The following is a 27342-nucleotide window of genomic DNA, read 5'->3' on the forward strand; positions in this document are numbered from 1 at the left end:
CCACAGTTTGAGGTTAAGGGCCTTGCTCAAGGGCACTTCAGTAGCTCTTTCACTTTCCTCACCCAGATTTATTTTATCCTGTCAGTCTGGGGATTGAACCGACGACGTCCCGGTAACAAGCTCGCATCTCGAACCTTTAAGCCACCACTGTCCCCTTTGTGCAACCCAGTGCAGCAAATCATCACATTTGAGAAGCTGGAGCCAGTCAATATGTTTGAAAAATGCCTTACATGATTAACCAATTAACAAAATTGTTGCAGATACGTTTTCTGTGGATTGACTATCATTTCAACTCTACTGTAACAACAAAACTGAATTCAGAATTCATGCAAGCTGCCACTATTATTGATTATTATTTTGGCCACTCATAAACATAATTACCGATTATGTACCAATCATGTTGTTTCACAGTTTCATCCACTGATAGATAGGCATATAGGCAGGCAGGCAAGAGGAATCAAATATAAAATCAAAATACTTGCATTTATTAGAGCTAGATAGATAGAGCTTCACCAAAACAAACATTTGGTTGGTCTTTTACAGCAACATTATTAACACATAATATTGTTAACAAGATGTCCAAAATGCATTCACATTTCCATTGTTCTGTATTACAAGTCAGGCACAAACAAAACAAAAAGGTATCAATACACCGTTTCTAGTACAAAATATCAAATGGTAAAATGAAATGGTGTGTGTGTGTGTGTGCACATCTGTGTTGTCTACAATGACCATTTTTCAGTCCTGGCTTCCAGTGATTTGATCAAGCCCTTTCCCATGATCCGGAAGTCCTCCAGTATTGCTTCGACGTTGGGAACTGTATTTGCTTCCTCCCCAGTCACAACCACGCTCCGAGCAGACACCTGCGACGTCTGCGATGAAGAAAAGTGTAACACATCAGGTCAGAGTGGTGGATGTTAATGTGAGTGAATGGAGGATGATGGAGGTGAAGGAGACACATGACACAACAAAGCAAGCTGTTGGCAGTCCAAAAGGCATTTCTCCTACATTAAAGGGGCGCTATGCATTTTTGGCAATTTCTTCGCTGTTTTCTCACTTTTTGCCCGCAGGTTTCTCTATAGAGCTCCCCCTACAGCTTCGGAAAAGATATTTGGCAACACTGTGTAAGTGTCAGTCAGTCTGCCGTTTCCTCTTTCTCTGTTCCTCCGGCAATGCTTTCCTAGCTTTCTGCTTCTTTTTTGCCGGCGCAGCCATGATGATAGTGTGAGTCCCTACCTTGTTCTTATAGCTAGCCGGTTCCTGGATGGGGGCGTGTATCTGTGCAGTGCCTAAAGCAATTCGTTACATCGCGAGACCTGATATCACGCAATACTTCCTGATGCTGAGGCCGGCGGCTCGCCGGCCAAAACTTGCAAGGGTGGTTTTTCCGCTCACAGGCACTAGGGGGGAGGGAGACGACCACCATTCAACCCGAAAAAAGTCATATACCCATTCCAATGACTCCAAAGCTGTTCAGTTAAGCTAAATTAAGCTTAAAAAAAAAAAAAACTTCATAGTTCCCCTTTAATGCTTTTAGATATATGATTTGACTTAGGCTTTACCTTAAAGGGCATTGGGATGAAGGCCTTTGGCTTCCATAAAACTGCGATTACTGTTCCACCATGGGGATCACAGAAGAAGAGGGCTAGGTCTCCGAAAGCCTCCTGAAAATAAATTAAATTAAGTGAAAAATAGACACAGAGTTCCTATATTCAGATTGCTAAATAACAAGTCAAGATCTTGACTGATAAACATGCCTATGCATACGGGTTATGCGCAATGCCGAGAAATGTAAACATTGTTTCAAGGAAATCTACCTACATTGTGAACAATGTAAGTACAGCCTGGGTGTTTCTCTTCTTTGTAATTCATTTTTAATGTCAGGAAACTGCTGGACGTCACATACTAGCTGCAACTTGCATGCGTAAATCCTGCTGCACAGCTTTCCTCACATCCAGTGTTAACAATGCGTTATTAACACCACACCTTCCTTTTAACTGTAGGTTTAGACAAAACTCACTCTGAGCTCTGCCATGTAGAGGGACACGGGGTTGTAGTCAATGACGGGCAGGGCCCCTCCCGACTGGGTCACATTGCCAGCCATGATGCCCCTGCTGAAGGTGACAGTGGGGGGGTCCACTGCCTGAACAAGCAGCGGAACCTGCTTGGGGTTCAGGTGAATCAACACATCATAGGCATCCAGAGGAGGGCGCATGACCACCTGCACAAACACAGACGAGTGCATCACAAGGCTGACATTTATTAAATCCTAATTCATTCAGATAGTGGAGATAATACTAAATGAGAGCTTTTGAGTGCTTTTTTTTTACTAACCCTGACATCTTGTATCTGGTTGCTGTCCATCAGCTGATTTTCCAGTAACTTAAGACTCTCGGCAGCCACCATCACTACACGCTGCAGCATCTGAAAACAAACAGCCAAAATATAACATGAAATGGTTAAACACGGCAGCTTTGGACATTCTGAAGTGTTTTAGCTGAAAACATTTTGACATGTCATAATATGAATGTATACTGTAGATCCCCATTGTGGTTGTAAAGCTAACAATTAGCACTGGTATTTCCAAGTACCAATTTCCCATGACACACAAATACAAAAAAAAAAAATGGATTGGTTTCAACCTGTCTGATGAAAGCACACCCTTACGTTTTTTTTTTTTTTTTGTATTTGTGCAAAGGGTCACGGAGTAAATGCACGCAATGAATCTTTGCGTTTCGTACTTGGGATCTCCTCTTCTATGGCGTTCATGGCATAACTGCATAATAGTGCCTTGAACCTTGTTTCCTTCTCATTTTGAGAATGTAAGATCATGAGGTTGTCCCATTAACGTACCACATTATCGTCCCATTAATGTTCCTCATCATCGTCCCATTAACATACCACATTATCATCCCATTTGTACTATTATCTGCTAATTTGAAGTACTTTTTCCTTTTAAGGATACTTAGAGTAAGTGACTTTCTCCCTACTGAAAGGCTCTCCTCAAACCCATTTATTTCAGCGTTTTGACCTCATCTTCCCTACAAGTACACTTTGTAACCAGATTATAACCCCATTCATTCACTAGGGAAATACACAATGTACTTTAAAACTAACTTGAAATATCTTTCTGGTTCAGTATAAAATCATGATATGTGCAAAGCTTATTAACATTTTCTAAGGTCACGTATGTATTTTGTTGATACAAAGCATCTTGTGTGTTCTGAGAGAAACGTTATAACATCAAAAGTATTCTATGAACGGATTCACTCCATCCCACTTTGCTCTCTAGTGGTCATTCAGAGGCATTGAGACAACTCCAAACAACACACTGAGCCAGGATCAGTCACTCACCTCAGTTATTTGTTCTGAAAGTTTTGGTAGTCCGCAAAGGTGGGCATGTGAATTCAACAAGAAACTGATCTATACAACCCAGGCACCCAGACAAGGTAAAATGGAAATCATCCTAAACATTGCGATGAGGCAACAGTGACGTCTCTGTCAGGACTCACAGAGCACAAAGTTCCTGTTCTCCACAGACGTTATAAAGGAGACTGCTGGGAGAGGCTCAGTGTTAATGCTGGGCTGGTAGGGGGAAGTGAGGTGGGATACCACAGGAAGCTTATCTGGGTCAGCTACGCACTATGGGGAGCTGGTGTTTTTACCTTTTCCGTACATTACTGTTTTACAGTTTTACTCTTTTACAGCCACGGTCACATTCAAACAGAGGAATACAAAGCTAAATACTTAACTTATTTCACTACGACAGAGTACAGCGATGAAAAGCAACTGGTGAGCTACGTAAGCAGTGCTCGTAGACATTCTTCAGAATGTTGTTCATTATCTGATATTCTAGTGGTATTCTGATGTGTATTAAAAGTGATACCTAATATTTCTGCTTTTCCAGATCTATGTTTTACATGGAATTTTGCAAAGACTTCAGAACAATCAATTTCCAGCTCTAAGAAAAAAGCACGGCTACCTGCCTGTGGTATGTAATGCAACAACACAGTCCATCTGGAATGCTCTCAACTCCTGAAATCAATCTGGTCAATATGTTCAGTGTAATACACTTATGATCTGTCCATGGATCAATATCTTACTTTAATTTGGTGTCATATCTTGTCAGTGTGATCCAGGAGACCAGTGTGCACTAAGAAAAGGCTCCAGGATCGGAAAACTATGTGACTGCTCTCTGCCGAGAACATGCAACTCTTTTCTACACCGTTGTTTGTGATTCTCTCTGTGTTACAAGTCTAACAAAACAAAAAAAACAGTAAAAAAATAACTTATAAGCCTGTGATCTATCTGATGGTATTATCCATCTGATTCCATTTTTGTCTTTTTGTCCTATTGTAATATTTAATTCAGCATTGAGTGCCAATCCATTAAATGTGCTGTTGTGGGAGTTGCGTACTTTTATTTGTGTCCACTGACCTGTACACTAGGTGCTCGCTTGGTCCAAATGGATTGTTTTTTGTCTTTAGGTGTAGCTATAAACAAGACAGGCAGAGACTCCCTGGTGGCAGTGAAGTCATTCTTGATCTCCGTGTAGTCGGTGGCTGCATGTGACAGAGAGGTGAACAACAATCAAAGTTGGCGTTGAAACAGCAATGCTCATGAGCAGGATGTTAAGTAGTGTGTATATAGAAAAAAGATCATAGGGGGATTTGTTTGTATGACACAGAGTAAAAAGGTGTGTGTGTGTGTGTGTGTGTGTGTGTGCGTGTGTGTATGTGTGTGAGAGAGAGAGAGAGCTTGCCTGCGAGCTGGTTATTGAGGTTGACAACCAGCGGGTTGTTCCTCCAGTCAAAGGAGGAGAGCAGATGAAGGAAACGAAGGAAGCCGACCTGAGGAGAACTGAAGAAGACAGAAATTCATTCCTATGACCTACTGAACGAACGAAGGGAAGTGACAAAAAAAAATTGTGAAAGACTGTGTGGTGGACCAAACAAAAAAAGGTAAAAAGTAGAAGCGGTAGCTACCCTGGTGGAGTAAAGGGTGCAGGCTGCAGGAAAAGCGACGCCACCAGCAGGTCTGCTGTGTCCTCTGTGATGTCATCACTGAAGAGCTGAGCCCCCAGCCAGCGTTTGGCGAGGCGACACACCGCCCCAAAACATGGGTGCTGCTGCTGGAGCCTATCAACAACAGAGTGAAATGTATAAGATGGGTCAAAAAAGTGAGAAAATGGCGCATTCAGGGCAAAAAAAAAAAAGAAACAGGAAAGAGACCAAAATATGGTGACAGAAAGGACGAAAAGTAGGACAAAGGTTGAAGAAAATGAAAACATATAACCAAAAATAACTTTTTAATGTTTCTCACAGCAATGTGTAGTGTTGACCAGACTGAGGGAACCAGTAGGAACCCTACGACCCTGCTTTCCCACACAAACAGACAAATACTACTTTGTGTTACGGTTTTTATTTTACCCATGCAATGTGCTGGTAAGTAGAGGCTTGTGAATGGTGGCCATCTCCAGAGCGTGAGCCTCCTCGTTGTCCCTTACAACCAGCAGGCCCTCGGCATTCACACTCTCCCTTAGCACCTGAGGCTCACGATGGTATGCCACATGGATGCGGAACACCAAACCATCCTGGATGTATAAACAAATGGAAATGAAACTGCATGAATAAACGGAATACTGTGAACTGCGATAAAAAAGCAACATCACTGTGCCAACAACAACACAACTTGCCTGGCCATACCACAAATAAATTTAATAAAAAAATACCTTCCAGACATCTAGGTGTGTGGGACAGGGCCTGCACGTATAATTATGGTGCTTCTTGAGTAACTCTCCTAGACGGATGTGGAAGGCAGTTCGGATGTGTCGGATGGCGAGGCGGTCATGAGGCCACTTTCCGCTCCCCTCCATGTGACAGATCACTGCAAGAGCAGGGTTACCAATACATTGGTATATGTGTTTGTATTGCTTAATGTCTGTGCCTAAGATTTTTCTACTTTGAATACATGGGTTGTAACTCAGTCATTTAGCATTTTGAAATCACCAGGAACATCACAGAAATCAAGGAAAGTTATGTTTCAGTCAAACTTTGATGAAGTCTAGCAGTAGTTTGCCACAGATTAAACAAGAGTTAACAACTTCTTAAGTACTTGCCTGTAAATTAAAACACTAACCTGTGATAGGGGTGATATATGCAGGGCAGGGTTTGCCTTCCTTCGGCACCAATGATCTGGAAGTCTTTTCTCTGTCAAAGAAGGAATAGTCCAGCTTCAGTGGCAGAGGGGGAAAGACCTGCAAGGCAAAGTTGAAATATAAGAACGTTCATGAAATCATTCACAATTTACAACGAGTACAGCTATCAATGACTCAACAAAAGCTCATTGAAGTGGAGAGGAAAATGAGAGCAGTTCCCTGTTAAGAACAAGAGGCTTTACCTGTGTATATCTGAGTGCAGGGTGGGCTCCTTGCACCGCTGTGATGGAGAGAGGCAGACCTTCCAACCTCCATAGTTTTCTACTCAGGTCATCGTAGGACTGAACCACCAGTAAACTCTCCTCCTCTCCAGTGCTAGGCAGCTGAAGAGCACAATACATGTCAAACACATTATTATAGACTAAATTTATTTTGTGATGAAACAGCAACACCGACACCCATTTCTGGTGGTATTCACCATTCAGAGATTAAACACCAAGCAATAATATAAACATAAGATATGACATAACATAAACATTACAACAACTCATAACAAAGACAGTGCAGGGTTTCCATACAAGAATATTTATTACTTAAAAAAATGCTATTATATTTATTTTCAATGAGTCTCACCGACTTTATTTTGGAATTTACCTCACTTCCTGTTTTGATGACGTCATCCACCATCGCCCCCACATATCTCACGGAGGATTCGGGGATATCTGCATGCCTGGTGGATAATATATTTATACATATATAGATAATTCTCCCTTTTTAAACGAGGCTTGGAAAAAAATGTATGCATACATTCACCTCACTGTAATTTTCTGTAGGTAAAACTGGTCCCAAATTGGCTTTTTCTTTTTTTTGCGACGACAGTCGGCGCTAACATTAGCTAACAGTTAACGTTAGCTTTGTAAAAAAAAAAAAACATTTTCAGACATTAGCCAGCTGCACGACAAAATGAAGCGTATGGGGAGGAGACGGAGCTCTGTGTGGGACTGCTTTGAACAAGTGAATAACAACTTCGTCCGCTGCATGAAATGTGACGCTACATTGAAGTACTGCGGCGGCGCCACTAGCTCCATGATTAACCACATGAGCAGGCACCATCCGTCCACGGCACCGCTAACGTCAGACGAAGACGAGAAACCGGTGATTTGTAACGTTACCGTTCAGTGCGCTGAGGAGGAGAGTACCGCTAATTCGGACATCATGCAGGTTGCCATCATGTCACCCAAACATGAACATGACTACCAACCTCCCTGAGCGTGAATATGGAGAGAGGAAGCGCCTGAAGAGGAGCTCGGTGTGGGACATTTTCATTAAAGTGGACGACGAGGTTCACTGCACGATGTGCGACACAAAGCTGAAATACAGGAGCAGTACCACCAGCATGATGTACCACATCAAAAACAAGCACCAAGACACTATGCCCAATGATGGTGTGTCACTTGCAGCACACGCAGAGGTGACTGAACTTATCTCCAGAATGATAGAGAAGGACATGCTTCCCATTAGCGTGATTAGTGGTGATGGTTTTCGTGAGCTTCTTGCATACACTGTGCAAAATTATAAAATGCCATCTGTTGGCGAGATCACACGCCTCATTAAAGGCCATTTCCACGAGAAGGTAGAGGAGCTTGTAGCACAGCTGGGTAGAGTGGAGAAAGTGGCTCTCACTGCTGACTTCTGGACAGCCCTCCCATTTCAGAGGTACATTACAGTTTTCTGTTCATTCATAACAGAGGAGTGGCAGGGGAGGTCAGCTGTGCTGCAGACACACAAGCTACCATCAGACAGCCACACTACTGCAGGCAGTGTCACAGAGAGGCTCCTTAAAACTGTGCAAACCTGGGCTATTGGTGGGAAAGTGATTGCATGTGTTCATAACAACACGCAGGGCATCATGTCCGCCCATGCATGTGCCCGTGTCACCTGGGACTATGCCACTTGCTTTGCCACTACATTGCAGCTAGCAGTCAGTGATGGGCTGAGTGAGGATCTAGTCCGCATCATTGTTGCTGCTGGGAAACTAGTCAAGCACTTCAATCACAACTTGCTGGCAAGCGAGGCCTTGGCGCAGAAGCAAGTTCAGATGTGCCTGCCACAGCACAAGCTTATCCAGTCGAGCAAAGCTAGATGGGACACCATCTGCGATATGTTTGAAAGGTTACTTGAGCAACGGTGGGCAATTAAAGCTGTGCTCTCTGATCGCACAACCACCAACAGGCAGGAAGCTCAGATCCTTGAGATTGAAGATGATTGCTGGCAAATAATTGAGAATTTCACACCTGTGCTGGCAACGCTGAAATGGGCAACAACAGTCATATCTGCTGACACAGAAGTGTCCATTTCGAACATCTACCCGATCACGTTCAGCCTCATTCAGACCCACCTTGTGCCAAAAGAGAATGACGTTGAACAAGTCTCCGAGTTCAAGCTAAAGGTTCAGAAGTCACTTAGAAATCACATGGAGGTAGGCATTAACTAATTAATCAAAAGTCACTAATCAATTTGTGCTTTAACTGTTATATATTTGGCAATGCTATAAGTGCTGACAACAAGATTGATGCTGATTAAGATAAACAATCTGCATTCCCTTACTTAACTCTTTATCAATTCTATTTTACGGTTCACAGGTTGACTCCAATGACCTAGCCTCCAAACCCGCCCTGATCGCCTCTATGCTGGACCCTCGTCACAAACATCTCAGCTTCCTGACGCCAACGGGGAGACTGGCTGCAAAGGTTAAACTGCACGAACTGGTTTCCAGATTAGATGTGATAACTACTACAGTGGGCACAAAGGATGAACAGCAGGAAGTCCTGGTTACACCTGATATTAGCCAGGTGGCTGTGCCTTCGCAACTGAGAAGTGACACCAAAAACACCATGATGTTGCTCCTAGGAGACAACTACAGTTCCTCCTATGCCACAGACTCTGAGGCTCAGGTAGATTACTACTTAAGAGACATTGCTCCCTCATTGGACATAAACCCTCTCGACTGGTGGAGGGTAAATGGACCAAGATTCCCCAAGCTAGCCACTCTGGCAAGACACTATTTATGTGTACCTGGTGTATCACTGCCATCTTTACTGTCAGAGGCTGGACAAACATTTGCAACAATGCGAACAAGATTGAGCCCAGAACACGTTGACATGATGATCTTTGTAAACAGAAATGCTTAACTGCTAACTAGGGCTCCCCCGAAAGCCACCCTGTAATTCAAACGCTGTGAATTTACCACGCATGTAGTTGTGAAAATGTATCTAATAGTAAAAGTATCTATGATGTAATTCTTTTTATTACACAAAATCTAAATGTTATTCCTTCATTTAGTGCATAGATTTCAAAGTTGGCCGATAACATTTCTGAGTGGCAGAAAGAAAGAAAAAAAAAAAAGGTTAATTTCATAACCCGTTTCTAGTGCAGTGCTTAAAGTCCAGACCGGACAGTTGATCCGGACCCAGCCCACACCTCTTGCTAGGAATACAATACGTTATTTGTCAAAGTCCTGGCTTCTAGCTGATGTGAGCAATATCTGAGTAAACACGTGGTCACTATATAATCCTTGGTATTCAAAATCAAACATTAGGCTTACCCAAGCAACAAGTAGAGACTGAATACATTTCTTTACAATAGTCCTCAAAAAAGAATAAAAGAAGTAAATTCACTGGTTTGTTCCTTTGTTATACTAAATATTTGTATTATCAATACAGCTAGAAACTCACTGACCAGACTAACCACAGTAATAATGCGACGTCTGTTGCGTCTCCCAATATGCTACTCTGATAAAATAAATACATACAGCTGTAGCAGGTGTGTAACGATCTGTCTGGGGACTAGACGTTTTTGGCACATGCTGTCTCCATCCCACAGCACAGCCTCGGTGATGGCGCCGTCCTGAAATCGACGCAGCTCAGAGCGAGAACCCCACAGCTGACGAAACTCAGCCGCCTAACGGAAGGACACCGCTGTGGTTAATAATGCTTCATAACACATACATGATTAAGAAATGCACACTCTTATGTTTCACAACCATAGATTTAGCGTACGTGAACACTGACATCAAAAGATCTTTACTAATCAAACACACCGTATGGTAGGTACATTGTTGCAGTGAGTACATACTAATACAAATGTGCTCCATCTTTGTAGCACTTTTGATTTGAAGTAAAATAACCGTGTATCTCAACCCAGATGGGAAAAAGAAATAAAATCTATGCGTGTAGAGGAAAGAGTCAGGTGAGGTTACCTTGGGGCTATCTGCAGGCGGGCCTCTCTCCAGGGCAGAGGCTGCCAGCTCCGGCATTAAGAGCACACCGAAGGAGAGAGGAGGTTGGGCTTTGTGTTTCGGGGCTTCACTCTCCACAGACCACTGTGATAAAACAAAAAAATGAAGCAAGATCCACAAAAGGTTTGTTTTTACTCTACTTTGTAAGAGACCTTTGAACTGGTTTGAGTCACAAGCGTACTGTTATAGTAGTAGTAGTAGTTGTTAATGCTGATTCAATCAAGGGTTTTGTTAACAGTAGCTTAGACCTATTATGACATTAAGCACTGAATACTCCGTGTGCACATTCTGCCAGTTGAGTAAGCCAGACATGGACGACTGGATCCCCTGAATGTGAATGTTTCCCACCTCAGGGTCAGGAGAGAGGGAGTGGGTGAGGAGGTGGATCCTTTGGCCCAGTCCTCGCTGAAGCAGCGACAGGATATAAGGGAGCGCCGTGTGGACGTAATTTCCACTGTGGTCCATCAGCTCACTGAGGAGATTCAGTTTCTTACAGCTGGACTGAAGCTTTACCAGCTCACATAACCTGAGCAGGAGATGAAAAGCACAAAACAAGAGCTGAGTGGGAAGTCAAAAGCCGCTTTCTGACCAAGTAGTTACAGGAACGTAGTTAGGAAAAGTCCACTTCTAAACAGATCTAACTACTCTTCCCCCAAAACCATTTTTTCCAATTGCATTCGCACTGGCGAAGTGGCCACTGTTAGGAGGGGTAAGGGAGTGATGCAAGCACGGCAACTGTTTTTATAGTGTTAAAATCAGAAAACAAATACACCAAGAAAAGTATGAACTAAATTGAATGTATATAGCATATTTGTCATAGTTTAAACAAGTCTCCCGAATAGAAACGGGTATCTCTCTCTCTCCCCCGCCTCTGCCTGCTGCGCTGTGGACGTGTGTGTGTGTGTGTGTGTGTGTGTGTGTGTGTGACGCCGGCGAGCCGCAGGATACGCTTGTGGAGTTTAACTCCGAGAAGACAGTTAACCACAGGTTCCCGTTAATCTTATGATGGACACGTGTTGTGATATTTAAACAAATGAACCGTCAACGGCGAAATAAAAGCCTCTTATTTACGAGAGCGGTCTGAGAGACCTCCAGCTTACCTCGGGGTCTCTGAGCAGGACTGTCCGAGCGATGAGCTAGAGGCCGGGGCAGGCGCCTGCTGGCTGTCGCCTCACTTGATGGAGCTTCTCAACTCCAAAAACTTTGAAGCAAATTGTCAATTCGGCATCAATTTTCGCAAGAAATCTAAACAGTTAATTTCTCGCCTAACACGTTGTCAGAAGTGAATTTAGTGATGAATAAGATGGCGAAAATTGTTAAAATTGCCCCTTTGTTTGTCTGTCTGTACCGGAAACCCGACCCTCGTTCACCTAGGTTCATATGCTGAAAAGGGAAAAGACCCTGCCCTGAAGTAGGAGCTGAAAGAGTTACAGGAACTGCGTCCAGAGGGCCTTAAAAATCCCCAAATTGGTCCAGTCGGAACACGGAAAAAAAAGGGTTCTAGGAACTGCAAAAATCCCTCCGGTCGGAAAGCGGCTATTGACAACGTGAAAGAGTCCTGCTCTGAAATCAACTCTTGTGACGTCTAGGGAGCAGTAGGGTATTTTTTTTCCAGTACCCTCTTTATTACCTTACATTTTAGACAATGCCTATGTGTATGAGAAGGTGTCTAAACTATCTACTGTCGGAATCTGTAAAAGGAGAAGTTAGCCAGTGGAAAATGGTGTGTGTTGAAGAGGAAAAATAAAAAGAGGGACTGGATGTGATTGAGGTTTGTTGCATTAGCTAATAAATAAAGGCATACTGGAATATGTGGTCGCTTGTCCTTATCATGGGTTTAGGTGTCATGAGGAGGCTGTGGAACCCGTCCACCGTAGGGTTGTCCCAGAACTGCATCGACACAGAGGCCTCGTGCTGCAGCTGAAAACCAATTATAAAATGGTCAAAACCTGTTGCTTAAGCTCACCCGTGTGAAAATGATCCAATTTGACATGCACATTTGTTTTCCCAGTATTTACCTGTTTGTAGGTACAAGCGGTCATGTCAGCACACATGTTGAGATGTCCTGAAGGGTCGACAAATACGACCTGGAAAGCATCGTGGAACTCTGCAAGAGATGGCTGCAGGGGAAAAGAAGAAGAAAAAAAGAAAGGGGACAATGATGATTCATTTAGGAGCATAACGAAAGGGACTGAATATACCACACGCACAGGTTTAGACCACTTACAGCTGTAGAGTCAGGATCTTTGGCTAGGCTAATTCCATTCACTGTCAGGTCTGTAGATGCTGGGGGGGGGGACAAAAAGGTGGGTAAGTTGCAAGATATTGAAAACGGTGATAAGCAAATTGCTGTAAGGTCAACTACTGTATGTCATATTTGGCATGATATGATCTTTTATTTTTTTTTAAAAAGAAAGAAAAAAAAGTGGTTTAGTGGATTTTAAATATTCTTACCCAGGAAGTTCAAGGTGTTTCGAAGCAGCTGATAGGCTGTCATGGAGTTACTGATTCTGCGACTGGTCAGCAGGTAAGCAATCAGCATTGAAGCCAGGAAGCCATTAAAACAGCCAGTGCCCTATAAGACATTTAGAGAGCAATACAGAGGTCAGACGACTAGTTAATAGACAAAGTACAAAGAAAGTTTAAAGCTATAGTGCGTAGTTTCTGTCTCCCCCATGCGGAATTCTAATTCTAATCTAAAGTAATGACAACAATTCTGTCGGTGCATCCACATGACACAAGCCTTCGGTGTAGAGTTTAGATTCTCTGCCCGAGCTCGAACCGGACCCGACCCGATATAATTACAGTTAATGTGTCGGGCCGGGCCGGGCTCGGACGCAACGTGCACGGGCTCGGGTAGGGTCGGGCTTGATTTTTTGGGCCCGATCTAAGCTCTACTTCGGTGATCGCGCTTCACCCCCACCCCTCCTCCACACAGTTGCTAGTAGCCAAGGAGGACACGGAGGATTAAAAAAACATGGACTCTTCAGAAGCGGTAACTGTCTTTACACCAATTTCTAATCACAGCCATGCTGAATAACAGAGAGAGTTTTGTGGAGCTGACATTCTTAATTAGCTTTGTATCAACTCACTTGGCAATGGCTTGAATGTAACGGACGTTCATTATTATAAAAAAAGTTACGCACTAAAGCTTTAACAAGCAATGGCAAAAGCCCACTACAGGACTCTAGCCCTGATTTTCCGTTCACTGACATAAGCCCCATATCAAAAGGCAAATCAACATTGGCTTGGCTCTCGCGTGCACATGCTCCAGCGTGATCTGTGAACTGTTAAAAAACACGAGACGAGAGAGTCTAGCAGGCTAAATATCTGGGAGGTGTCCGGCCCTTTGCTGGGGAGCTACAGCCAAGGAGAGAGCAAGACACAGGCTGAGGGGAAGTCAGGGGGAGGGGTGGCCTGTACTTTACTGTATGTGTTGCATATGCAACACAGACGGAAGTTGTTGTGGCACATAGAGAAAACTGGCTATAAATAGAAAAGATATGTGGTAACGTGTGCCAACGACAACACCCCCCTTAAAGCATTCTCTCCGATATTTCTTTTTGTTCTTTGTTTTATTGCTGCAAATCCGTCACCAACAACTTGGAGCGCTTGTTTCTGGTGGACATATGGAAACCTTTTCATGGTAAGGTATTACGTCATGTCCCGTGTCACTTCTTGTGTTTTTGTGGCAAAAATGTAGATTGGAGACTAGACTCTGGGATTCCTCCTGGTAAAAGATCTAGTAGTGTGTGAGCCCCTGTTGCCTGTTAGTCAGGGAGTGTAAAAACAAGACAGCAAGTTGTGTAGTCAGTGTGAACAGTACAGTGAACTGGCGACTTTGAAAGTCTTGGAGTGTAGCTTAAGAGAATCATTGCGAGCCTCCTACCTGGTGGAGCTCTCTTTGTCGAAGCCAGACTTTGAGCAAAGCCACCCCATCTGCAAAAGCTGAGCACTGGGAGCTGACAGCAGAAAGAAACTGGAGGTGGGCCCTGGGCAGTAAATCCCCCAGAACAGAGCTATTGTAATGTGGAGTGGGCGGTTCGCTGCTCTCTGCAACAAACAAGCAAAAGAAATTGGTCACTAATCAACTGATTAAAAGGTAATAAATTGTGATGGATAATATTTGAACAAGCCATATATATGTATATTAACAATCTTACCAGACTGGGAGGTCTGCAATCCGGTGTACCACTCTGTCCGGATGTTATTCCTCTGAGGGTGGAAACGGCTGGGTTTGAAGAATCCAGGAGGCGGACAGGCATGAACACGGACAGTGAAGCTGGAAGAGCCTTTACCTGAAAGATGGCACATCACAACAATCTTCATAATCATAACCCTAAACCAAATACTATAAACACGCTATATTGCTGGTAAAAATCCATGCAATGAAAACCTAATACAACGCTCTTGAAGGTTGGCAGTATTTTGTACAATATGATGCAAATTAAAAGTGAAATACCCGGAGGGGTCAGCAGCAGAACAGGTCGGAGTCGATTGCCATGGAGACAGGAATAAAGCATGCCTCCGATGTCAGAGGAGGATGCGAGATACTGGGCCAGGCCCGCCAGGTAGAGAGCCCTTTTCCTCGGATACCTCTGGTTCACGACGTCCTTTGGGTGGAGGACATCCTAATAACAGAAGGATGAGCAGACAGAAGACATTGGTGTCTCGTATTATCTAATGTCTGCATTGTCATATTGCATTCAGTACATGGCAGGTGACTTACAGCTGGGATTGTGACAGCCAGGTCCACCATGACGCGTGGTTTGGTGCACGTGCCCAGGGGGTAGCTGCCGATCAGATCAACAGAAGCAGGAGGTGTCATGTGGAACTTTCCCTTTGTTGTTTTGGGCACCAGGAGGAACGGGACCTTAACTGCACTAGACAGCCATGACAGGTCACTTACCTGAACACAGAGAGAGATATTGAGGGGAAAAAAATGTGGTTACAGGTTTAAGTGTGCGAATTTGTGGTGAGCCGAATGAATGGAATTGAGCCTCAATGCCCAATCTTGAAGCTTTTTTTTTTTTTATTATTATTTTTTTTAAATACAGTTAAAGTACTACATACCTCAACCTCTGGGGATTCGGGTACAGTCTGGAGCAGCTTGGTGACGGTCTGAATGAAGGAATCAATTTGCCGTTTCCTACGCTCACTCAGGGCGACCTCTTTCAGCAGCTCTTCCATCTGTTATTGGTGATAGATTATAGACATTTTCTAGGAAAGTTGCGTAGTTATTGTTTACATGGGACAACATGATTGGCTTAAGCCGTAATCCCATTCCTTTTCATGTCCGTGTCAGTAAGAAGAAGAAGAAGATATACTTTTATAAACTCCTAAGGGTAAATTACATTTTACACTCTGTTTGGCACATATTACACACAGGCCCAGAATACACACACATGCACAAACTGGACAATATAAATGCACTAATTCGAGAGATGTCATAGATGGGGGGGTCTAACCTGCATTTTGAGCAGGCTGCAGTGAAACAGGCTTTCCGCCTCTTTCAGCTGGTTTAGCTCCTCCGCTGTAGGAGGTCTGTACAGATCACTTCGGGACAGCTTCACCGGGTGATAGACCACCTCCTCCCCTCCAGACTCCTCGGTTTTGCTCTTTTTGGCTTTAACGGGAGCCTCATTTTCCTCCTCCTCATGACTCTCTGATGGAATCATCTGGCAATAACAACAACAACAACACAACAACAACATGTAGTAGCAGCTCGGTTTGATTCAACGTTTAACATGTCTTTTATCACTAAGGAAGCAGATCATCAGGGTGTGATATAAGACTGGGTTCATTCCTGGTGCTTGTCTTAACGATTGTATCAGAAGTGTTACTGACTGTTACCTGTTGTATATTGAGTTTTTATTACTGCTTACTGATGTAAAGTTTAGCTAGATGTAGTAATTGTAGCCAAAGCGTGCGAGCAACACCAGTGTACGTTGACGTTACCACTGAGTAAACTGTCCCGTGTTAACTAAACGGTAACGTTAGTTAGCCACCAAGCAGCTAAAATCATAATAAATGTCGCCAGTCTTACCTCTGCTGGGTCCTCTGCAACTGGCTGCTTCTTTTTCATGTCTTATCTGCTTTCAATGTGATGACAATTCCGATATTTTGAAAGTTTTGGTCAACACCGCTTTCCCTGCACTGCGCTCTCACATGTGCAAAGGGTCAGTCAAGCTTGCTAGCATGCAAAATATTTCCCTGATTGGTGTAGAAGCGGTGGGGGTTAATGGTGATTGGCTCGCCTCTTGTTAAGCGTCCTACTGGCTTCAACAAGATAGGTTGCATGAGCAGTCTCCCGTGCGGTTGGTGCTCCCCACTGATGTGTCAGGCGCAGGGTCATTTGAATACATTCGACATTAAAGGAAAATGTTGTAAATACACTTATTTATAAAACTAGGCCCATCTTATAAATCAAATTTAACATGATCCTATTTGTCAGCGTATTTATTGCTATTTTTCATTGAAATCATTATCTCTGGCAGATGTTTGCAGCAGCTGCAGATTACTATTGGTGGGCATGCATACACTCCGTTGTTAGATACACCTCGGGTACACCTAGCTACAAAAAATGCAGTCCTGCAATAAATCCTCCCTTCATGAAGGTTATAATGTTCACATTTTGTCGAAACTGTTGATTCAACTGCATGATGGGGTGGACAAAATAATAGAAACACCTGTCATAGGTGTACCTACAGTAATACATTGACTAAGTGTACTATATGAAGGCACAGCAAATTAATTAATATGTACATCATTGTATGTGCACAACAATATATGTAAATACAGGTCCCATATGATTTGGTTAATTCATTGATTGTTTTGAGTTTCAGGTAATGTTCAAGAGGGATGAAAACACAATTTTGTATCACAGTAAGTGTTAATATATTGCATATGAAAAGCATGGACTTGAAAATAAGAGTTCTGATGAGAGCCCCCAGTCTTAATATTCTATAACCGAATTTCCTTTCTTCACAGTGGTAGTTTTTTTGTGTGAGGTACTTTTATCTTTACTATATGTTGTGGGAGGCAATGATAGAACACATTTATATATTGTAATTGTTTATTAATTTCAAAGAAATAACAACACATACTGTATTCAGTTTATCAGGTACTGTTTTTTTAATATGTGAACAAGTGTATCTCACTACTGTATTGCAAAGATAGAGAAAGTAGAGATGCAACAAATACATGGATTGAGTCTAAATCTTCAATTTCTTTTTTTGCCTACCCTATATGACGTGTTCTTGTATTAGAAGGGTATTTTTATTTCCTTAACATGAAGATCATTCTGCTGTAAATACAGCCACAGACATGTATCACTACATTTTAAAGTCACAGTCCTTGGACTGAAACAATGGGGTGACCTGAGGTGGTGGACCTGTAGTAAACTGATCAACGGAAAACAGTGGCACAGCTGCATCACTTCGTATCGGCTTCAGCTTGGTAGACTGGGCAGGAGGGTAACATTTGAGAGGGTTATTTTCAATTGCCTGGGGATCCAACAGAGAAACACCCTTGGCCAAAACCATTGTGTCCAGCCTCATAGACTGAGAGGACACAATCCCTTCATTTCTTTGTCTAGAAGGAGACAATGTCTTCAGCCAGACATCGGCCTCATTTCTCCTCTGAAACTTTGCTGGCTGATCCTTGGAGCTGGTTAGTTGCTTCAATGAGGTAGCTGTCTCAGTTTGCTTCTTGTTATATCTTGGTTCTAGTTTGGATAGTCCACTTGCTTTCTTGGAGTTGGGTTTTGTGTAGTTGCTATCCACAATCTCATACTGAGGAAAGATGCAGTGTTGAGGCAGGCAGGAGGGATCAAGCCTTGGTATGGGTTGGAAGTTCTTATGCTGATAGAATGATCCAGTCTTGTGGTTATAAACAGAACATGTCCAATCTTTACCTTCTACATCCACATCCTCTTTTTCTGCTGAACAGGACAGGGGTGGCAGTAATTTGCCTGGAACAGACATGGGAGGTAATTTAACCTGCTGCTTTTTCCTTAGACCAATTTTTGTTGAGTGGTGAGGACTATGCACTTTAAAGCACTCGTAACGGACATGCCTCCTGTGATTTGTTTCCTTTCCAGGTTGCTTTGGAGAGCTGTTTGTTTGGGCCATAACATTACATGGCTGATCGACTCTTGGTTCTGTTTGTACTGGGACCTGGCCAATGTCAGCCTCCTGTTAGAAACGAATACATGAATACATACTGTAGATACGGATACATATAACCTCTTGGTTGAAATTTAAAGAGAAGACTTGCAGAAGAGACATATCAAGAGTACCTGTGGTGAGGCGGGGTGAGGTGTAGCATTTACAACAGGCACACATCCTTGAACCCAGGCATCTGAAGTTGGCATAGGCTCTGAGTCTTCTGTTTTAGATGATTCCTCTGGTGCCTCTCCTTCATCTGGGCACAGGATTTGCTGCTCTAGAATCTGTGTGAGGTAGCTCTTGGCCCAGGATGCGGAGAAAGGTACTAGCTTAAGGGCAAAGACAGACAAAATCAAGGATGTTATGTACTTGTATTATGTGTGGTCAAAATGGAAGACGGCAAGTTAAAAAAAAAGAATGTATTGGTCTCTCCACAAGTGTCAATCAGTAAGATTATGTTCACACTGAAGAGAAATAAAAATAAAAAAGTTGTATATGCCTTTTCAGTTTTACCTGTCTTTTAATTTTTAATTTAAGACAGCGTTCCATGACTTTGCTCAACACGTCCTCTATGATCACCGCCACTGCCTCATCTGCATCCTCCCGGATCAACATGTCTGTCCATTGGGCCTGTGTTAAGCGACCAGGGATTATATCTTCCACTTTCAGGTCTGGCGTTGGAGGTGTGTTCACTGGGACAGACGACTTGGGTCTTTGCTTCTCAGCTTGGGACTTGGCTGCAGAGCGGGGCATCTTGGCTTAGAGGCTGGTGTGAAATATGAAACACAAATGATGAATGACAGAAAACTGATGTGTGTGATGATGAACAGTTTGATATATTTACTGGGCAAAAAACTAAACAATTAAACATGGAACAACATCAAAACATCAGTTGGCATGTTGCTATGAAACATGTATTTTGGTAAACATTAGCACACTCTGGTGGATGTGATCGAACTTGACAGTTTTCCTTTCTCCATGGGAACTTTGATGTTAAATTATAATGACCGGAATCATTACAGGACTTTCATTTGCATATCAACACAATCCTTCCGCTTACTGTAACTCCTTGCAGAATTTGAACAGTAACTAATGTTAGAGTTTGGACAACAATGTTTGAGAGGCACAAATTCAATCCATTACTAAGACTGTGTGAAGTGCTTCCTATATTAATAGTAAATACTTAAAACTATTCATCAAATCGAGTTGCACCATTAGAACTTATAACAGTCTTAGCTATAAGTTTTTAGTTAATGTGTAAGTGGTTTTCTAGAAAACATATGTAGTGACGTCCAGTTAACAGTAATCAAGTTACCTTAAACCAAGGAAACAGTCACTGTAGAACCCTAAACTGGAACAGAACTTCCAGAAACAACAACTTTTTGGGGAGCAAATGATAGTGACTAAACTAAACTGCCATATATGTATTATTTTGTTTTATTAATGCATGAAGAAATACATATTTTAGAGTTGGTAGTTTTCATGCTGTGTATGAGTGGGGAATATCCCATAATAATTAGCTAACTATTGTGCTAATCGAGATAGCATAACTTTTAGTGAAATGTAATTAGCTAGCTACCCTCCCAGTCATTAAACATCATTTTAATCAAGTGTCATGTCGACCATTTTTTTTCACGTTATTGAGTTTACTCTTCAATCTAGCTAAACAATTCACATAATATCAAGCAAGCTAACGTTATGTTGCCAGTTGGTTCAGTTAGTTAGCTAGCTAGATATCGTTACACCCATCTATGGCTAAAGTTACACCTGCCACCACTGGGTCTAGCTATGTGTATTTTTTTTCATGTTATGTAGCTAGCTAGCTAGCTAAGCACCATTCGAGCGCAACTCTATAGGCTAACGTTACTTCCGTTAACATAATACATCTATGGTTACTTCTTACAATGAAATGCTGTTATAACGTTAAAATTTCAAGTCTGTTTACAACCTTACCATACACATTCCTTTGTAACGTTACACCCTATCCGTGTAGTCTACGGTTGCTCAGCAACCGAGGACGTAAGGATGACGTTTTACGTAGAGGTAGTGGCGTTGTCTCTATGGCTGCAGACGACGCGGAGGGTAATCCTGTTGCTAACAAGAGCTAAAAAGGTGCTTCGTTTACGTTAGCTTTATATGTAAGGGTCGATAACGACAGCGCCAATGGAGGCTGGACCAATTGTTATGTAATCTAAAGCAAGAGTATGTGAAATGTGTCTCACAAAAGTAACGGTGTCCTCTTTTATTTACGCTGCGTTATTGCATTTGGTTTCTTGCTACCATAACAAGGTTAGCTTGCTGCTAGTCTCGCATTGCTAGTCGGTCTTATCCCTACAGCGCTGCGGAAGAAGTATGCTAACTGCTAGTATTGAGTACATAGCGTTGCCCTTTGCCATTAAATTACGGTATGTTTTTTTAATGAAATGGTTCATCTAATTTTACCAGACCTAATTGTGGTGACCTTTACTTTCTTCTCTTAGACTGACACCAGATTACCTACTGCCATTTCAACAAACCGCTCTGCCAAGAGAAGACAGCTCGATGTATCACAAAGAGAAGAGCATCCAGGTCAAAAACAGCGCCTCGGCGCTGTACAACAACCTCGGCGTGCTACGCATCGCCCCGCGGCATCTCACCTACTTCACGGTGGTCCATGCTAACGTGGTCAACATGGTCAGCGCGTCCTGGGACGGCCTCAACTATTCCCACCGTCAGCTGCAGTCCAAGGAGCCCAATGTCGCCACAAGCACATCACTCATCATGCAGGTCAGGCCATACATAGTGCAACTTCTGCTGTGTGCTCTTAATGTCTTCCGCTGTTATTGTCCACCGTGAGAGCAGGTTGGACAGGGTGTGAGTGTGGTCCTTGAGTCCCCTTTAATATTCTTTCTAAATGTACGTGCAGACGGAATGCGTTAGGACAGTGGGTCAAAACACTGCATTTGAAATGAAACAATGGCTAGGACTGTTTCTGTTTAATTTAAGGGGGCATGTGTTCAAATCAAATTAATAGAGTATGAATTAAATCCTGTTACCCAATATGGATGTGAATGACCTCAAACACTTTAATGTTGAAAATAAGCACATAGTGTTTCATTTCCACTTTTTTGTGCTGCAGTACAGTGCTAAACTTGACAAACAGTTATGACCGGCAAATATGAAAGGTGAATTTTAACATTGTTTTATTGTGGCTTTTGCTCTGGCATACTGCATTTGTATTCATAAAAATAAAGAAATCCTGTGTTCTCTTGTAACAGGCTGCGTTTTGTCCTCTGCCCTCTCGTGATCTGCTGGTGGTGACCTCTCAGAAAGGCATCCAGGTGAGTTTTTGTGTGTGTCTGCTCTCCTCTGCGGTCATCGGCAGTCTCCACATTTGGAGGAGGCACTGCTGCTTCTGCTACTTTTATACTTATAGGAGCTGGGGTTGTATATGGGACTGAAGTGTGTTTTGTGGAGTGTTTCGTAAATGTGAACTTAAACAAAAGTATGAATGAGTGTTTTTGCAGCCTCTTGCATTCATATACATCCATTGTTTTAGATGTATGAATCTGATGGCTCCATCATGGTGTACTGGCATGCACTCGATACTCCGGAAACACCTACAGGTAAACTTACAAATAAACTACACATGTAGGCGGACCTGTCTCAATTATTTGCATGACAACTTAGAAAATAGTCAATATTTTATATGATGCAATGCAATAAGATGATACAGTGTGATATGATACAAAGGAATATATGACACGAGTTTACTTGGTTGTTCCAGAAACTGTGCAGTTTATCCATCCTCATAACACAACCATATTTAAAAACATGTTTATTTCTATTTTATTATAGTGAAATAAACAATTATCAGGCATCTACATTATTATATCTACACAATCATGAACAATGGTTTTCTGCTTTGTCAGGTTTACTCATAAATACTACTGGCTTTTTTTGCCCACACATTTGTTTGCATGCACATTTACACACGTTCATATACCGTATGCATATTTGTGCAATCACGCATTTGTGTGCGAGAAAAGTATTAATCAAGAGTTTTACACTAAATTGAGTGCACTCACAGAACTTCTTTGTGTCCCAGCTCAGGCCGTATTTGCTCGGGGAATATCAGCAGTGCGGGACAGTTATATATGTGTGGGTAAGCACTGAGTGGAATATATTTAAGTACTGTATATTCAAAATACATGGCAAAACTCTACAGTCTACTGTCTCTTTCTCTCTCTCTAGGCGTTTCATCCGGTGCAATTCTAGTATTTGATGTTCCCAGTAAAGGCAGTAATATTACCCTGTCTGAGGTCCTGAAGGAGCACAAGGAGTCCATCACTGACATGGCCCCGGAGTGCTCTGGCAGCCAGGTATGGTGTGTGTGCACTTGTTTATTGTGAATTTATTTCCATGAATGTCAGACAAACCGATAAATTACTACTTTATGTAATACGTCTAGGAACTACAACCATTCCACTCTGTTGCTGTCTTCCTCCCTTCAGGAATGCATTGCTGATCTGGTCAGTGCAGATGACGGGGGCAACCTGTGTGTGTGGAAGTCTGGGGAGGACTTTCAGCTGCTCAACAACATCCCCGGCTTTGAGTAAGATGTTGACTGTATTATAGTATCATTTCTGGTGTGCAATGTAAAATTGAGCTAATATAGAGTGACTTATGGTAAAACTGCCACATCACTCCTCCTCTTCTACTCTTTCTTTCCTCTTTATCTCTCTCCGTTCTTCACGCATTGTTGTACGTATCTACTCTGTTCCCTTCCACTGTCCTTTGTTTCTTTTTCATTTCCCCTCCTCGCTCTAATCTAATGTCCATTATCTTTTTCTTTAATTCCCTGATGGCAATCATTGTCCATGTCCCTCGCTGCTCTCAGTATGAGCTGCTCATCTGTCAAGTTGTGGAAAGGCACAGTGGTGGCAGGTTATGGCACAGGCCAGATTCGTCTCTATGAGGCAGTGACAGGCATCCTGCATGCTGAGATCAACGCCCACGCTCGCTGGATATACTCACTGGACATTGCTCCTTTTTCTGGGCTGGTGAGTTGAATGAACCAATTTGATAAAAATTTGTTTCTTTCACTGACTCACTGTTTATTATGTTGGCATTAATCATTTTGGAAAGTGTGAATACACTGGGATAACTGGAAACTGACAAAACTAATTTTGTGATTGTTCTGTCATTCATTTTTTACATATTGTAATTTGGGTATTGTTTTATGATCATATTATTTTTATGATCATATTATTTATTTGTACTGTAATTGAGATCGTTCTTTTTATTTGTGCTGTAATTAGGAAAAGAGAGCTTGCTCTCAATGGCCCTCCCTGAATAAATAAAGGTTGTAATTTGAAGTGGCAAAAACAGATAACTATATGATTTTTTTAGTGAAAGTTAATAATTAGTTAAATTATTAAGTTTATTTAGCTCTAAAGCATGTTCAGGGAGTCTTCATTGTTTTTTGTGGCATAGCTAATACCACTTGATTTTGCCTTTGCTTTAGCTTCTGTCTGCTGCTGAGGACTCTCTGGTCAGGGTGTGGCACCTGACAATGACCCCAGAGACCAACAGTGTTGAGGTAACTGGTCTAAACACAGAATACACAAGTTATTTTCTTAATACGTTCTGAATCAAGGCACAATTGACGGTGGTTTGCCCCAGGTTTAACTTATACTCACTCTCAATGAGACCCTGACTGTGTGTTTTCCTCATTTGCTTTCAGGTTGCCCATTTGCACAATGAGTGTGTGACGGACACTCAAATATGTGGCGCCAAGTTCTGTGACGGCGATGGTTATGCTTTTGCGGTGACAGGCTATGACCTGAGTGAGATTATCCGTTACACACAGTCGTAGGACTTTGCTTCCATTGAAGCTAAGTATACTATTAATGTGAATTTGGTATGTTGGAGTGTTTCTGGAAAGATAACATGACCCAGAGGAAACAACAGTCAAAAGTGGCCAGGTCAGGGTCAGGTTGAGATTCTGTAAGGACGGGGGTATTTAACATAATCTGGATTCATGGCATTTCTGTCTATATCTACAAAGGGTAGAAGGAGATTAGCATATAACAAGATAATGCAAAAGTAATCTGTTAAAGTTTCTATAAATATTTTTAAGTACAAATGTTTACATGTATGTGAATGTAGTTTTTGAAAGTTACAAAGATTCTATTATTCTTTCTGATATAATTATTGTTTCAAGCAGCTGTTACCAATAAACATTTTTGTGAAGAAAGCTGCCGTTTTTGGTTTTAATTTTACACTTCACAAATGCACCAATAGATGGTGTAGTACACACAGATTTCACTAGAGTGCAGGGTGGAGTTGCCCAAAAGGTTATAGACTGAAGACAGACTTTTTGAAAAACTTTACATTGTAATTAAATACTTTGTGCAGACCACAGGACAATAATGTCAAGCAATTAACATGAGCACATCACAGAGGGAGGTCATAGACATTTACTTTTCAATGTATTGGCTCCTTTCTTAGATAAGATAAACCTTCATTGATACCCAGAGGGGTAAATTCAGTTGTTGCAGGACAGCAATAGTACAGATACATAGAGAAAGTAAAAGGAAGAAATATGTATTAGCAAGATTGTCTCCTATGCATCTTCTCTTCCAGTCATGTCCACAGTTTAACATGTGAAAGACTACAATGTATAATTTTATTTTTACTTTTATGTATTTGTTATTATAATTTTATTTTACTGTCCAAATAATCTACATTTGAGGCAGGTGTGTTTATGTGTCTATGATGTATTTGTTACCCTTTGCTTTCTGGTTACACATTATTCTTTTTTTAATTGTTAACAGGCATTTAAATTGGATGAAAAGAGCACTGTGTTCAGTGCAGTTACAGTAGAAACAGAAGGTCTATTGTTGTTTCCTAGAAATTACAGAAAAAAGGCCTTTTATTGAAAACAAATACAACTTATTGAAACCATTTTCTTTCAGGAATACTGTGCAAGACCAAACATTACAAAGTACAACAGAGATATTGGTTTCTAGGATCTGTTTAGACGAGCGGAAAATGCCTTAATTGAAAACAAATCTTGCCAACTCAGCTGTAAAAGCAGGACTTATGAGTTTTTTAAAGTTTACATCAGGCAACCAGGTATCATACGAATCCCACCCACCTTATTGTGACGAGATAAGAAGAATCAGGTCAGCGAGGAATTGTGTGTTGTTTGTCAGTTTAGGGCTAAGCGTGTATTAAATCCCTGAGTTTTCTGGTTTGCAGTCAAAACTGGTCACATAACATCAACTGACAAGACTGTTTTGAATCCACACACAAGTCAGTTTACGTAACTCAGATTTGGTTAGGTACCAACTGACAGTCATGTTAATGCTGATGGCAGGGTCAATTGTAAAGAATAAACGTGCACTACAGTGACATTAACACACAAAATCTTAATGGAATCAATCATTTTCAGTATGTCATGTCGTGTCATGCCTCCCAGTTGCCTGGGGGTTGGGGTGGCTAACCGCATGGGCTAGAGAGGCAGTCAGTGGTGGACTAAACTGTCAATATGAGGTCCCAAATGACACTGAGATAATATAAGTAACTGGAACAGTACGGAGGGAGGGAAAGATTGGTCAAGAGAGATACATGAAATGAGCAAAGATGGTAAGAGCAGAGGAGGTACAGAGCGGAGTAAAAAAAAAACTTCAAGAAAGGGCTGAGAGTAAAGAAGACATCACTTTTCACAGAAAAACATGTGGAGACAAACAACAGCAGTCCTTTATTCCTTGTTAACTAAGTCAATAGTTCTGTGAAACGCTTTAGTCCGTACACAGCCCCGAGGCCACTCATGCTGTGTACTGCTACAATACTTGTCAATAGTCGGCTCTTAGGTGTTACACACAGCTGAGCACACAATGTTGGGGAGATCAGACTTTAACATGAGCTGTTCTCAGATATGGATTTGAATCTATGTGGACTGTGAATACATGTGTGTCAAGTAATGAGGGTGTTAGAGCAACATTCTACCACTCATATTCCCTACTTTGAATTATTTTATTAATGAGAGTCACATGAGAAAAATAGATCCTGTAAGAACTTCAACAAAAGGCCCCTAGTGGTACGACGTGTCACTTTGATAAAATCGCAGATAACCACACTGATCATAAGACTTTTTGAGAAGTCATCATGGCATGATTGAGTCACTGGACTTTTAGTTTATATCCACGACGTTCCACTTCTCGGATTGGTCCGTTGCCGCCGGAAATTCCGCCGGATGTCACTCTTTACGGCCGGATGTCCGTTATCTTCCGCTTTCTTTGTGTTGGCATTGTAAACTCTGGTCGATTTCTAAGGACTATGGTTAACTGCTCCTCAGATCTCTGCAGGGTGAATCCAGACAGCTAGATAGACTATCTGTCCAATCTGAGTTTTCTGTTACAAGACTAAAACAACCCTTGAACGTACGTTCACATGTTCCACCAAGACAAGTTCCTTCCCGAGGCTATTTTGCAGCGGCACCGGGGCCCCGTCCGACGCTTAGCACCGCCCAAGACGATTGTGATTGGTTTAAAGAACACGTTTTTTTCCCATCCCGGAATTCTGTGTGAACTAGCCAGACCTGCTTCCGCAGCACTGTGGAGGAAGGTCTGGCAACGCGAGACTACATGGGCTTATTATCAGATGTCCAGCTATTAAGGCCTTTATTTTCAAGTCTCTCACTCTTATGAATTAAAATTGATTCACGAAAAAGA

The 27342-nt window shown here is 42.1% G+C and overlaps 3 protein-coding genes and 2 pseudogenes across 7 annotated transcripts; 3 read left to right on the forward strand and 2 right to left on the reverse strand.

The window, feature by feature from the left end:
- Window positions 1–464: 464 nt before the first annotated feature.
- nol6 (nucleolar protein 6 (RNA-associated)) lies at window positions 465–16658 on the reverse strand. The gene is made up of 26 exons (XM_078250496.1): window positions 16501–16658; window positions 15923–16132; window positions 15528–15644; window positions 15184–15363; window positions 14917–15085; window positions 14618–14752; window positions 14344–14507; window positions 12909–13029; window positions 12682–12740; window positions 12473–12574; window positions 12259–12374; window positions 10803–10980; window positions 10416–10538; window positions 9969–10117; window positions 6812–6887; window positions 6400–6540; window positions 6139–6256; window positions 5732–5886; window positions 5430–5593; window positions 4986–5138; window positions 4763–4860; window positions 4438–4562; window positions 2335–2424; window positions 2021–2221; window positions 1563–1664; window positions 465–872 (listed from the first exon to the last, which is right to left on the reverse strand). Exons 1-26 carry the CDS (start codon window positions 16537–16539, stop codon window positions 723–725), a joined length of 3435 nt encoding a protein of 1144 aa, XP_078106622.1. The 5' UTR covers window positions 16540–16658; the 3' UTR covers window positions 465–722.
- LOC144517517 (cocaine- and amphetamine-regulated transcript protein-like) lies at window positions 2524–4408 on the forward strand (annotated as a pseudogene). The gene is made up of 4 exons (XR_013501944.1): window positions 2524–2529; window positions 3618–3792; window positions 3908–3991; window positions 4130–4408. The product of XR_013501944.1 is annotated as a cocaine- and amphetamine-regulated transcript protein-like (transcript).
- Window positions 6845–10950, forward strand: LOC144518099 (zinc finger BED domain-containing protein 4-like; annotated as a pseudogene). Its single transcript, XR_013501996.1, has 2 exons — window positions 6845–8636; window positions 8800–10950. The product of XR_013501996.1 is annotated as a zinc finger BED domain-containing protein 4-like (transcript).
- Window positions 16659–17680: 1022 nt separating the features above from the next.
- On the reverse strand, window positions 17681–20684 carry c20h2orf81 (chromosome 20 C2orf81 homolog). Its single transcript, XM_078250497.1, has 4 exons — window positions 20576–20684; window positions 19136–19388; window positions 18754–18951; window positions 17681–18649 (listed from the first exon to the last, which is right to left on the reverse strand). Exons 2-4 carry the CDS (start codon window positions 19373–19375, stop codon window positions 17789–17791), a joined length of 1299 nt encoding a protein of 432 aa, XP_078106623.1. The 5' UTR covers window positions 19376–19388; window positions 20576–20684; the 3' UTR covers window positions 17681–17788.
- On the forward strand, window positions 20663–24860 carry wdr54 (WD repeat domain 54). 3 transcript variants are annotated; one of them, XM_078250500.1, is made up of 10 exons: window positions 20663–20734; window positions 21103–21388; window positions 21880–21942; window positions 22161–22227; window positions 22710–22766; window positions 22856–22983; window positions 23116–23216; window positions 23502–23664; window positions 24129–24203; window positions 24348–24860. In XM_078250500.1, exons 2-10 carry the CDS (start codon window positions 21164–21166, stop codon window positions 24477–24479), a joined length of 1011 nt encoding a protein of 336 aa, XP_078106626.1. In that variant the 5' UTR covers window positions 20663–20734; window positions 21103–21163; the 3' UTR covers window positions 24480–24860. The 3 variants fall into 3 exon arrangements, with proteins under 3 accessions (XP_078106626.1, XP_078106625.1, XP_078106624.1); XM_078250499.1 differs by having other exon boundaries at window positions 20733–20824; XM_078250498.1 differs by lacking the exon at window positions 20663–20734 and adding an exon at window positions 20929–21027.
- Window positions 24861–27342: the final 2482 nt, after the last annotated feature.

The sequence above is a fragment of the Sander vitreus genome, chromosome 5 (genome assembly GCF_031162955.1).
Source record: "Sander vitreus isolate 19-12246 chromosome 5, sanVit1, whole genome shotgun sequence".
NCBI classification, from domain to species: domain Eukaryota; kingdom Metazoa; phylum Chordata; class Actinopteri; order Perciformes; family Percidae; genus Sander; species Sander vitreus.